Raw genomic sequence first — 13,745 nt, forward strand, 5'->3', positions numbered from 1 at the left:
GTATTACTGGTTAAGAGGTGAGAATTCAACTCACCTAAAGTGTTGAATCAAAAAAAAAAAAAAGTATCTATAGGCTGAGAGTTTTCAATCTTGACTAGTTACTGCCCTTTCTTTTTTTTCCTTTATCCAAGTTGCAGGCAGTAGAGAAAGAGGGAAGGGAAAATAGGCCAAGTGCCTCTTCCCACCCCTAAAGGAGCTTCCTGAAAACCTTACCCTAAGACTCCCACCACATCACTGGCATCTTCAAGAGTAAGGGAGGTGGGGCAGGCTATTTTTTTTTTTTTTTTTTAATTTAAACTAGGCACATAGCAAACTAAATGAAATAAAGGTTCAGACAGTAAGGAAGAAGGGGGGCAAACATACACTAGCCATCTCTGCCAAAGACATGTTGCATGTGAGGTGTTTTTGACATAAATGTGGAAGATGCAGAGTAGTCACGTCGCAAACATAGAGGAGCAGTCAGCTTTAGAAGTGTCCATTGGGGAGCTGTTACTATAAAACAATCTATTAAAGTTATGGCATTTTTGAGGTTGACCAGGAAAAAGAATAATGTGAGGCAGAAAAAAGGGTCCTTGAATTGAAACTTGAGGTTTTTTCCTTTTTCAAGATTTTATTTATTTATTTGACAGAGATCACAAGTAGGCAGAGAGGCAAGGAGAGAGAGAGGGGGAAGCAGGCTCCCTACCTAGCAGAGCCCGATGTGGGCTTGATCCCAGGACCCTGGGATCATGACCTGAGCTGAAGGCAAAGGCTTTAACCCACTGAGCCACCCGGGAGCCCTGAAATTTGAGGGTTTCTACCATTTAATAATGCCTGAGGAGAGGAGAAACCTATAAAATATTGTGAGAAGAAACTGTATGATAAATCTGAAATGTTTTTTGAGACATCCAATTGGCAGTTGAATTTAACAGATAATTCTCTCCCAGTCACCCCCTTTGTTTACATGCTGTCTATGGCTGCTTTTCTGCAACTAGTAGTAGTTGCTAGGAAGACCATGTGGTCTGCAAAGCCTAAAATATTTACTACCTGATCCTTTAAAATCAAGTTTGCTGGCCCCCGTACTAGATGTAGACTAAATTAGAACTGACAACACACTAGCTAAAAAGGTCAGGCTTTCCCAAAGCGCAGAACCACCCTTTATAAGCCATAACTCAAGTCAGAAATATACATAAAGATAAGCCGGTCAATGTGGTAGAGGCAGGACTTTGAGATGTTTGAACCAGATGGGTAAAAGAGATGTCTTTAAGGTTCATACAGGGTTTTATAGAGCACAAGGACCTTTACCCAAGGGTGTCAGGAACATGGACAAGGCCAGGGGATAGTGTATTTGTAGAGTGAAGTAGAGTGAAAATGTAGTTCAGCTCAGGAATATTGGACGTCATCATGTATAGAGAAAGCAGATTCTAAGACTTGTAGAGGTCAGCTCAAAGCACTGCTAACAAACATTTATTATGGGTGGAAGTCTAAGTTGACCCCCGAACAATGCAGTGTGTAGTCAAAAATCTGCATACAACCTTTGACTCCCCCAAAACTTAACTACTTATAGTCTACTGTTGACTAGAAGCCTTAACGCTAACAGTCAACTAACACATACTTTGTATATTGTATGTATTATATATTGTATTCTTATAAAAAAGTAAGCTATAAAAAAGAAACTTATGAAGAAAATCCTAAGATAGAGAAAATACATTTATAGTATTTCACCGTATATATGGGGAAAAAATCCACATATGAGTGGACCCACACAGTTGACGCCTGTGTTGCTCAAGGACCATTTTTATTTACTTAGCATCTATTCCAGCAACTGACAAAGGTAGGGCTGTGGATTAACAAACAAACAAAACCCTCAAAAGGTACTTAACCTAAACTGAGCTATTGTTTTCTAGATCAGAAGTCAGACTGGGTTACATGACCCACAGATAAGTTTTGTTTGGCTTACACAGCTTCTTAGGAAACTTCCATTAAAAAAAATCTAGAGAGTTAGCAGGTTGGTCCCCTTCATTTTCATATAGAACAATCAGCTAGAGCTGAGAAGCAAATGTATCTTGTAGGTAAAGCAAGTATTCCCAGTTTTCCGGTCATCACCACTTCCTATTATATTACATTTATCCTGCCTTATTTTATTACTTGTTAGCCTTTCAAGACCATTTGGCATTCAAGTTTGTAACTGTGGGTCCCCGTCTTACTGTAAAGATTACAAACCTGCACTTTACATACTTCTTTTCAACATGCATTTATTGAGCAGTGATCATATACCAAATATGGGGCACATAAATATAAACACAGTATTATCCCTGCTGTAGAGGAGCTCACAGGCTAGAAGCAGAGACCAGTGTGTTAAATGATCCTATGCAGAATGATGATGGCACAAAGGCATGACTAGATTTTGATTGAGAAGTCAGGAACACAACACAAGGGAGATTTTTGAACTAAATCTTGAAGGTTAAGTAGACTTTAGTATTATATTCCAGGCAGAGAACAGAAAATGCACACAGCGACACAGAGTACAACTCTTTTGGGAATTACAATGGTTCAGAATGGATGAAAGAGAGGGAAGCTGTAGGAAAGTGAGAAAGATAGGAGTGCTGGGGTTATATATCAAGAATGGCTTATATCTACACCAAAAAGTGTGACTTTTATTCCACATGCAAAAGGGAACTACTGAAGAGACTGAAGCATAGTCAGGTTTACATTTTAGAAATACAATTCTGGTAGCAGCATGGAGGACAGTTCAGAAGATGGAAGACTGAAGGCAGAGAGACCAGTCAGTAAGGAAATAAATCATCGACAAAGCTCAAGCGACCTGAGACCTGAGGCGTGAAGGCAGGAAGCAGCAGCAAGAATGAAGAGAAACTGACTAGAGATAGTAACTAATTGAATGTGGAGGCTGAGGGAAAAAAAGAAGTCAAAGAAGATTACCAGTTTGTAGCTTGAACGATAAGGAATGTAGCAGATGACACATGGGAGGATGGGCATGGGTGGCATGAACTGAGGTGCTTGTGGTTACATCCCCCTGGCATCTGGAAAAGAGTCAATAATCAGGTGCAAGGTTAAGGCAGGAGGGAATGTGGGAAGAGTCAGCATTCATGAGCTATCAGAAGACACTGTGATGCATAATATCACACAGAAGGGTGCAAAGTGAGATCAAGAGCAGTGACATACACCTAAGAATCATCGACACTTAAATCGAAAAAAAGCAGCAATGCTCAGGAGCCTGGATACAAAGAGCAAGTAGAGGGGTTACCAGGAGCATAGAAGTGAAGAAAATGACAGTTTGAGGAATTGCGACTCTAGCAAGTATTTGGTACCAGTTACATACCATAGGCTCTAGGTCTGAAAGTGAAGAAAGTACAGAAAGGATAGATTAGTGTAGGGCTGTCAGATACGTTGAGAAAATTAAGAAGGGACATCCGGTTAAATTTGAATTTCTTTCTTTCTTTTTTAAAAGATTTTATTTATTTGAGAGAGAAAGCACAAAGTGGGGGCGGGGAGGGGGTAAAGGGACAGAGGGAAAGGGAGAAGCAGGCTCCCTGCTGAGCAGGGAGCCCCACCCAGGGCTTGATCCCAGGACCCCAAGGATCACTACCTGAGCTGAAGGCAGATGCTTAACCAACTGAGCCACCCGAGAGCCCCTAAATTTGAATTTCAAATAAACAAAGAAAAAAAAATATATATAAATGTAAATAGTTATTTTAGTATAAATATGTCCCAAATACTGTATGGGACTTATACTAAAAATTTATTCATTGTTTATATGATATTCAAATTTAACTGGGAATCCTCTATTTTATTTGGCAATCATAATTAGGTGAAAAAGAAAGATCTAGCGTCAAAGGACAAGGGCACGGTATAGAGGGGTAAGGACCCTGAATATTAAAACATTGTAGTTTAGGATTTCAGAGATGGAAGGGCAATGAAAAGGATCAAGGAAGGTCCACTGCAATTTGTGACTGAAATGCAATGGAAATTCAACTCCAAGAAGAAACAGAGGCAAGAATATTGCACAGCTCATTAGCATGGACACTGAGGTTAAAATGTTGGCTGAAGAGTAGAAGGGATGAACTTGAAAAAAGTATCAAAGTCTTCATTAAGTGTGGCAAAATCATCAGGAAGTCGGTGGAGGATGGTACAGCCATACTACAAAAATCTGATAGAAGGGAGGGCTTTTGGCATGATATTGAAAGAGTAATAATAATTTGAAATTCAGTGATGTAGAATTGGGGAAGTGATCCCCAGCTTAGTGAGAACAACTTTCAAATGTATAGACTGTCCTCAGAGTTTCAAACAAGATCGAGAAGCAGAATATACAGTAGTATGTTTCCAAAAAGAGCTGTCGTTATTGAAAAGGGAATAGAAAGGCAGAGATTATCAATGAGCTGACAACAACCAAAAGTGAAAGAAATGGGGATAAAGAGAGCAGGAACAGACAAGATATGAATCTAGTCTTGATGGGGAAGAAAAGGTAGGCTTTTCTAAACAACTGAGACTTGGCTTGAGCTGAGATCCAAAGGATGTGATTATTTCATAGGCACCTCATGTTCATCAGGTCCAAGGTCAAGCAGTAGCCCAAACTTGTCACTCTTCCCCAATGTTTCCTAGTGCAGTGAATGATACAACTGTCCATCAAGGCATGCGGGTTAGAAATATAGGAGGCATTCATGGTATCTGCCTCCATTATGCAAACCATCATATAAGCATCAGGTAAAGAGAAAAGCATTTCAGGTAGTGGAAACAATCCATGCAATATTCTCCCCCCACCCCAAGATTTTATTTATTTATTTATTTGACAGAGAGATAGGAGAACACAAGTAGGCAGAGCACCAGACAGAAGGAGAGGGAGAAGCAGGCACTCTGCTGAGCAGGGAGCCTGATGCGGGACTCGATCCCAGAACCCTGAGATCATGACCTGAGCCGAAGGCAGTGGCTTAACCCACTGAGCCACCCAGGTGCCCCCCAATATGTGCAATATTCTTATGCTGAAAGATAGCACAGTGCAATCTAGACACTAAAGAGCTTTCACCTTGATACAGAAGAGACTAGGGTGGCTCAGTGGGTTAAGCCTCTGCTATCAGCTCAGGTCATGATCCCAGGTTTCTGGGATTGAGCCCCGCATCGGGCTCTCTGCTCAGGAGGGAGCCTGCTTCCCCCCCCCCCCCTCTCTGCCTGCCTCTCTGCCTACTTGTGCTCTCTGTCAAATAAATAAAATGTTAAAAAAAAAAAAAAAAAAGAAGAGACTAGTTCATGATGCGTCAAGTAGGTCATATTAAGGATTTGTGCTTTATTCTTAGAGCAAGGAAAGTTACTGGCATGTCTGAAGCTAGGGAAGTGATATGATCACATTTAGGTTTTTAGGTTTTTAAGAAGAACATTCTGGGTAGAATGAAGAACAGATTTGAGAAAACAAGAATATAAAGAAATGACAAAAAAAAGCCAGTGTAGTCATCCTGGGGAGAAGAGATAGTACTTTGAATAGGGTGCCAACAATGGGCATGGATACAAGTGGATGGTTTTAGTGGTAGCAGAGATGAAGCCAACAGGAATTGGTGATAGTGGTGGGAATTCTCTCCTAGTTCAAAGTCAGGAGGACTGACCTAATTGAAAGGGGATGGCTGATTACTCAGGAGAGAAAACAGATCATCAAGCACTGATAACGGATAAACGAATTGCCCTCAGACCTTGAAGGATCTTCCTCTTATTACAAAGAGCAAGAAGTCTATGAGATTAAGGGGACAAGTCTGCCTAGATCAGAGGGCGGAGAGCTGCTGATTACACATCAGTATTTGCAAGAAGGGGTGTGGACATAAGCTTGGACATGTTAGGTGCTTAGGTGCATGCAGGCATGGTCCCTTCTGGTGTGGTGGGTGAAGAAGCTGGGAATAGGAAGAGAACAGGGCCTGGCTAAGAACACTGGAAGTCTGAGAATTATAAATTTAAACCTGGCCTTCCAGATCATTATTTCAGTCAAGGTGGTAGAGCAGAATACATTTAAAAATTTTTTTAAAGATTTTTTTTTTAAAGATTTTATTTATTTATTGGACAGAGATCAATAGGTAGAGAGGCAGGCAGAGAGGAGGAAGCGGGATCCCTGCTGAGCAGAGAGCCGGATGCGGGGCTCGATCCCAAGACCCTGAAACCATGACCTGAGCTGAAGGCAGAGGCTTAACCCCCACTGAGTCACCCAGATGCCCCCCAATTTTTTTCTCCTAAGTAATCTCTACACCCAATGTGGAACTCAAACTCACAACCTCAAGATCAAGAGTCACATGCTCCATTGATTGAGCCCACCAGGTGCCCCAAAATACATTTTTTATAATTTTATAGTAGTCTGTTATCTTGATTTAGAACTTAAAGATTTAGGCTCACATGGTATGTGAGCCTCCAAACCATACTCTTGCCCAGGCTCTGCAAATTAAGAGTTAGGACTGATAAGGGTGTTTAACAGTATAAAAGACTATATATAGTGCAAGCAGAAACAAATTCATGAGGATGAGAGTACACTTTAGCTGGGGCCTTACCAAATTGGACTTTCCAGGCTTCTATGTGAGAGATGAAAAATGGTGCAAGTTTCCAGGTACTGTATTAATATATATGAGACACATTTATGTATCTGGAAGGTCAACAATTAAGAGGCTATTTTAATTCTAATGGTTTCAGTGTGATTCTGGAAAGCTCCTTGGATATGGCAGAAGTTAAGAGCATGTAAGAGACCTTAGTGGTCATGTAACTGAATTTATTAAAATAAAACAGAGGTTCTGACAGATGAAACACTGTGACTGAGGTTACAAAGCCAGTTACTAGTCAGTGATTTCCAGCCCCATCCTCTGTCCTCTCTTCCAACAATGCTACTTTTCATGAAGACACATGCTGACTTTCACTTTTCATCGGTATGTATTAAAGGTAAATACTTTCATTCCTTTAAAAATTTGAGGCATCTAAAAAAAGTCTATTATTAAATTTTGACTCCAAAGTATTCTAAACAAACAGAAAAGGGAAAACAAAAAATTCCAACATCCTGAAGTAACAAGAATTGGTAATCCTGGAGGACAGTTACTTTTTAACTGTTTTCCAGAAAGTTACAGGAAACATAGGGCTCCTTTTAGAACTTAGAACATTCTCCGACTTCTCATTTCCTTATGTGGCTACTTTTTATTCTTACATCTATCTCTTTGATTTGTTAATCTTATGTGAGACCTGAGCTGAATTAAAATCATGCTTCATGCTTTGGTTGCAACCTGTTACTGTAACCCACCGCGCCCCCCAATTCCTCATTTCCTAAGCTAGAAATGAAAATACACGCTTACAAAACATCGAACATTCAGGGCGCTAACCACTATTTTACCTTCTAAAAAATCCTTCTTTTCAAACATCAATAAATATCGCCAATGGATTTTTCTCAGCAAGTCTCAGTTATAATAATTGCAATAAAATTAAGATCTTTAACACTATATCACTAAAGTTTAAAAGAAAAATTCTCCAAGGAGTCTTACCTCAAGCTTAGAAGTAATCCGAAAATTCTGGGTTTGCAGGAAGTTCTCTCCCTTAAAGCATTGGAGTTGACGATTTTAGCAACAGTAACAAATCTTGTCAGGACACCAAATGATTTTTAGTACCTCCCGTCCAGTAACTGTTGCCTTTCAGAAGGAAGGACTGAATTCCGCATAAAAATTTTCTCCTCTGACTGAGCATCAGCGAAATTCGGCTTTCTGCGCGCGAAGAGACGGGGAGGGACCAAAAGGACCCCGGGGGGAGAAAAGGAAGAGAAGGTGATACATGAAAAAGTCTAACTACATATGAGCGCGCCTGGGTGGGGGCAGGTTTGAGGGTCCGGAGTTGGGGGTTCATTCCGGACACTCCCGGGGCACCAGAGTTCACGCTGGCGACTAGTGAAAGACCCTCCCCTCAGAGCTTGCTCCGCCACTAACCGCGCCCCGCGGAGCTTTGACCTCCAAAACTGGTCCGCTTGGCGATACCGCCTCTTCGGCTCCAGATTGACGCCTTTGGTTGGTTCTCAGAGGGATCCCTCAGCAAGGCTCGTCCAATAGAGAGCTCTGCCGATGGCCGGGCCGCTCCACCCCTCCCCCGCCCCTCGCTGAGGGCCCGCCCCTGCCCCGCGCCCGGGAGCGGAGGAGAGTAAATACAACAGGAGCGCAAAATGGCGGACCCGCCGAGCCCGGTGGACGGCGCTGCTGCCGCCGCCGCAGCCGCTGTCGCCTCGGAGAAAGAACCGTTTGGCAAATTGCAGCCCTCCTTCCGGGACCCACCGGGTCCTCTGTCGGCCAAGAAGGTCCGTACTGAGGAGAAGAAGGCGCCACGGAGACTGAACGGAGAGGGGGGCAGCGGCGGGAACAGCAGGCAGCTGCAGCCGCTGGCGGCACCTTCGCCTCAGAGCTATGGCAGCCCCGCGTCTTGGAGCTTTCCCGGGCTGTCTGCTGTCCCCTCCTCGTCCTCTGCTCGGAGCAGTTTCTCTTTTTCCGCTGGCTCGGCGGTCCCTTCCTCAGCCTCCGCTTCCTCGTCTCAGCCGGTGCCGCGCAAACTGCTGGTCCCTCCTACGCTGCTGCACGCTCAGCCTCACCATCTCTTGCTGCCGGCCGCCGCCTCCTCGGCCAACGCCAAGCCGCGGCGACCTAAGGAGAAGCGAGAGAAGGAAAGGAGGAGGCACGGCCTCGGCGGGGCAGGCGGGGCCGCTCGGGAGGAGAACGGGGACGTGAAGCCGCTGCCGCGAGGTGGGTACCGGAGCTGGGAGGGGGAGGGGAGGGCGTCCCGGGTCCCCGCCACCTCCTCGCGCCCGCGGGGCCGGGGCAGGGGGAGCGCGGGGGCCGCGGGCGCCAGCCTGGAGGGGGCGGGAGGCGTCCCGTTCTCAAAAGGCGATTTTGCAGTCCCCTTGGGGACAGGAAATGGAGCCTGTAATTTCGGTTACAGCGAGGGGAATGGCCGAAACTCTTTATTTTTTATATTGTTTCTCTCTCCCAGTTAATGCGCTGCAAGATTTATAGAATATGGTCTAGAGTACCCGCCTAGGTGTGCTGGTCTTCGGAGGGAGATGGGGGGAAATGGGATCGCCAAGGGTTTGGTCTTCTAAAAGGTGCTTGATTCATTATTAGACGGTTTAGAGGTGATCACAGAATTCGTATTTGTGACACAGGCTCCAACGCCAGAAAATCCTGTCAAAAAAAGGGGTGTGGAGAGCCTTGGCGTCAGCTGGAAGCTACCAGAGGCCTGAGCTTTCATCCCTATTAGGGAAATGAGGTAGAGTGCAGGGCCCGAAGTGTGTGTGCTGTTTCGTAAGGTACCTGTCCTGCAGCCTCCTCCTCATCGTTTCGTATTCTCAAGTGTTCTGAGTGGTCCTGTTTGGAATACCACCACCCTTCAGAAAGAATTTTCAGCCATATTCTTTTTTCCTGCAGCAAATTATAAAATCAGGAGCGTTGACGTTTTTTGGCCAGATCAAGTGACGGCAAAATGTTTTAGCATCAGAAAATGGCAAATTCGTAAGCGTCCTTTTCAGACAGGTCTAGGTAGTTCTCTTTTAAACTGTAGGCTAGCTGTGTAGTTTGCAGAAAGTATTTATTTAAAATAGATCGTCCTATTTATTTAGTTATTGATACACGGTGATCTGACGGTGGTACAACATGGAGAGTGGTTGAAAATTAGATATTGATGTGACCAAAAGCCTAAGGCACGTGATGACCTTTAATATAAATATACACTGAGAATGTATTATGAGAGTATTTTTGTTTTTGAGGAAAAATGACATGTCAAGGAGTTTTAGTATTGCTGTTCTAACTGCAGCTTAAATCGTGAATAATTCTCTATATGTTTGAATTAGAATGGCTGTTTTTACAATTTTTTAAAATACTACACAGGAGCATATAGTTAGCAGGGTTACTTCTTCCCTGCTGGTTGCGGGTAGAAAAGCTTGGACAACTAAGCATAGCCACCAGGTACTCCCGCACAGGGAAAAGTTCTCTCAGTTTTAGAGTTTTGCTTCTAGGAAAGTGGTTTTGAGGATGGAACTTACACTACTTTTAGACTGGAATTTTAGGTGGTAAGTTATTTTAAAGCTATTTTGTCATAATGCTCACCTTTAAAAGTTAAAAGTGCCCGAAAGTCTGTGCCTTTGCAGCTTGGTATTAGTCTTATTTGTGATGTGTAAGCCACGTATTTTTTCTTCCAAGTTCTTTGAATGAGGAAGTGAATGCGGGGTGTAACATTGTCAGGGTAGGAATGGCTGAAAGGAAATAAGCATTCTTTCACAAGTCTAACTTAAAATGTGGAGCATAAAGATGGCCCTTAATGTGAAATGGCTGTTCAAGAGAGATTTCTCCAGTTTTTAAAATTTCATTTAGAATCCTCCTTTCGAAGGCTCCAGCTTATCTTACGAAGCCTTAATATGAGGAGTGATAGCTTCTACGTTAGGATGTGGGGAACGTGTTTTTCCGTGACCTCTGTAGGATGTTTTTGATTAGTGACTAGATACAAAAACCCTTGTAGGATTTTCTTTTTTTTTTGAGAGAGAAATGCTGCTATTTTACTGAAGAAAAACTAAAAATCAAAGAGAAGGATTTTTCATTGTCTTAATGATAATGGTGAAAATCTTAAGTATTCTCCTCCTAAAGTTCAGGTTTAACTAAATTGAGGTTCTGTTTTAATCATTTTAAGAAAATTCGTCAGCAACAGTGTTATTAAAATAGAAAATTATATATTCATTCAATATAAGCATAATTACAAATAGGAAGGTTCTAATTTGTAATACAGTCTGTTTCTCTGGGCTTTATGTAAGAATCTTAGTGAGTGGTTGGGGCATCTGGCTGCCTCAGTCCCTGGAGCATGCAGCTCTTGATCTCAGGTCAGTGAGTTCGAGCCCCACCCTGGGCTTAGCCTTAACTTAAAATTAAAAAAAAAATCTTAAACAGTGGATGTCTTTTGTTTTAAATACATAACTCTTTCTAATGTTGCTCGAAGTTCTATACTTACTTCATGGATAGCACAGGATGATAGAAGTTATCCCATCCCTGGCTGATGGAACAAGCTGAATCAGAACAGGAAGTGAGCTATAAAGACACCTAAGCAAAGAAAATAGATCCTTCCCTCAAAAGGCAAACAGACATCCAAAAAATCAAGCTCCAAATTCCAATACCCAGTTGAGTTTCTGTATGGTAGTAGGATTTTTTTTTTTTTTTTTTTTTTTTGTCTTTAGTGAGAACTGCCTAAATTTTTACATTGGCTACTATCCTAACAGAAATTACTTGTAGTAAATGAAACTGTGTATGAAAAGGGTTGGCAGGCCATTTAGTAAATGTCATTTGAGTCAGAAACATGATGATTTGTTTTTTAACCTCCTAATAAATTAAAAAGTGGATCAGTCCAGATAGAGTAAGGATCGTTGACAGATCTAAAAGTGAAGAGTGATTAACAGAATTACAAAGGGATAGCAGTCCAAGCCCTTTTAGCATAAGAGTTGGTGCCTTAACACACCAAAAACCTGTGAGGTCATCTAGTCATAGTGGGTAGCTGACTTCCATGATAGTCTGAGTCATCATGTAAAAGTTAAATTTATTTTTTTTTATTTTTATTTTTTTTAAAAATTTTTATTAAATTTATTTTTCCTAAAAAGAAAATGTGCAAGACTTTTTAGATTTTAAATGAGAAAAATAACCAGATTTAGTGGTTAGAGAGGTAATCTACTTAAGAGTTCACAGCCAATTTTTCTGTAAGATTGAATAAATTTTTGAATTGGTAAATATGGAAGGTAAGAGTGGACATGTACTGAAGATGTTCGACATTTAGAATTATGTTATGGCAAACAGCAGAACAAACATATTATTAGATAACAAAGTGCCATAAGGATTGCAGTAACCAATAAAACTTGTATAGATCTTATTTTTGTTAGTGCTTTTGCTTTGCATTTATTAACTTATTTTTTTCTTTAGGATGATCCTGTGAAGTATTCCAAGATAAAACCAGGGCATTTCACAGAACGTTTGGCTTGGAAGTATTGTTACAGAATTTAACTGTAATGAAAATAGAGTCTTTTTTTAGAATTGAATAAAAATTACTTTTGTTTCTATTTTAATTCGTTAGTATACAGTGTTATATTCGTTTCAGGTGTACTGTACCATACAGTGATTCAGCAGTTCCATCTATCACCAGATGATCATCATAAGTGCACGCCTTAAACCCCATCACCTATTTAACCTATCCCCCACCCACTCGGAGGAGCCTTTGGTTTGTTCTCTATAGTTAAGAGCCTGTTAGAAGTGAATAGTTTAAGGTATGTAAATGTCAGTGATTTAAGGGGGTAGGTATTGGAAGACTTTTCAAACTAGACTTTTCCCTATCTTTCTATGTTAATTCCACAATTTTAGGTTAAATTTATACTCAGAGGGGTGCCTGGGTGGCTCAGTGGGTTAAGGTTAAAGCCTCTGCCTTGGCTCAGGTCATGATCCCAGGATCCTGGAATCAAGCCCCACATCAGGCTCTCTGCTTGGCAGGGAGCCTGCTTCCTGCGCTCTCTCTCTCTCGCTCGCGCTCTCTCTCTCTCTCTCTGCCTGCCTCTCTGCCTAGTTGTGATCACTATTTGTCAAATAAAATAAATAATAAAAATCTTTAAAAAAAATTCATAGAGGTTTTGTCATTATGACCATATATTTGTCACTGCTGAAATAGTTTACTGTGATTTCATTTTCTTGTGTAACCTTTGTTGTTCATGCCTCATTTTTTCATTTGCTTAGTTTTGTCTGGCAAAGTCTTTCTATACCCTCCAGCAGCTGCATAAAATGCTTCTCAGTACAATTTTCCACATGGTCAAATCTGTCAGATAAACTTATCAGTTCTATTTGTTCCTGTAGTCATCTCCTCTGTAGCTGTCTTTCTTCCTGCTTTAGTCTGGATTGTTTTCTCTTTAGGCCTGCTGCAAAGCTGTCATCGTGGGACTTCCCTTAACTGACATTCTGGGAGTTTCTTTCACTTTCGCTGAGTCCCTTTTTTCTGGACCCTATGCCTTCTTTTGGTTTATTCCTTCATTTTTGTTTCCCCAATTATTGCTGTGATAATGTGTATTGGAAAAACAGTTTTTTAAAATTTATTTTTACGCTCATGCTAGACTGTTGGGCTGTTGAGAGATTTCTATATCGGAAATCATTTTCCCTCAAAAGTTTGGAGGTGTTCCCATATTGCCTGGCTTCCAGTATTGATGTTGAGAAATTTGATCTCCAGAAGTTGTCTTTTTTCCACAATCTGGGAGATTTCAGCCTTTTTTTGAGTTTTTAAATTTTAGCTCTTTTAAAACAGTGTTTTATGAACTTTTGTTTTTTGTTCCTGTAATTGTAACATCTTGTACTTTTTTCATGGGTGCAGCATCTTCTATTATCTCTTCAAGGATATTAATTATAGTTTCTTCATTTCTTGCATGGTTTTTGGTTCCTCTAAAACTTTTTGTTATTGTTGATTTTGGTCTTGTTGGAGGCTTTCTTCAGATCTCTGTGATCCTTAGCAGTTCCTTCATACTCAAGGAATGTTCAAAGCTGACTGAAAGCTCACTGGACATGCATGAGCATGGCTTAGTGACTAATAAACTCTGATGTTTTACTTTTTCTTTAAAAAAAAAAAAAAAAGATTTTATTTTTAAGTAATCTCTACACCCAATGTGGTGTTCGAACTTACAACTCCAAGATCAAGAATCACATGTTGTACTGACTGAGGCAGCTGGTTGCCCCTCCCATATTTTATCTTTACTTCTTTTCTCT

At 41.3% G+C, this 13,745-nt stretch overlaps 2 protein-coding genes across 5 annotated transcripts in view; one reads left to right on the forward strand and one right to left on the reverse strand.

The window, feature by feature from the left end:
- The window catches only part of TMEM60 (transmembrane protein 60), a 216,442-nt gene that overhangs the window by 127,308 nt on the left and 75,389 nt on the right, over nt 1-13,745 (reverse strand). Inside the window, exons 4-5 of one of the 2 annotated variants that reach the window (XR_009352811.1) lie at nt 9,291-9,398; nt 7,488-9,161 (exon numbers count right to left, since the gene is read on the reverse strand). Coding sequence is in view for 1 of the 2 variants with exons in the window: in XM_059170931.1 (XP_059026914.1) it covers nt 7,488-7,534; nt 7,611-7,842 (279 nt within the window). In the remaining variant the exon portion in view is untranslated. Of the gene's footprint in view, nt 1-7,487; nt 9,162-9,290; nt 9,399-13,745 lie in introns of those variants that run through there. The other variant, XM_059170931.1, reaches the window with a different exon arrangement.
- RSBN1L (round spermatid basic protein 1 like) overlaps nt 8,153-13,745 on the forward strand; it is a 68,272-nt gene continuing 62,679 nt past the window's right edge. For all 3 annotated transcript variants that reach the window (XM_059170925.1, XM_059170926.1, XM_059170927.1), the window contains exon 1: nt 8,153-8,723. In XM_059170925.1, the coding sequence (XP_059026908.1) occupies nt 8,153-8,723 (571 nt within the window). The remainder of the gene's footprint in view (nt 8,724-13,745) is intronic.

This window comes from Mustela lutreola, chromosome 4 (assembly GCF_030435805.1).
Source record: "Mustela lutreola isolate mMusLut2 chromosome 4, mMusLut2.pri, whole genome shotgun sequence".
Classification (NCBI taxonomy): domain Eukaryota; kingdom Metazoa; phylum Chordata; class Mammalia; order Carnivora; family Mustelidae; genus Mustela; species Mustela lutreola.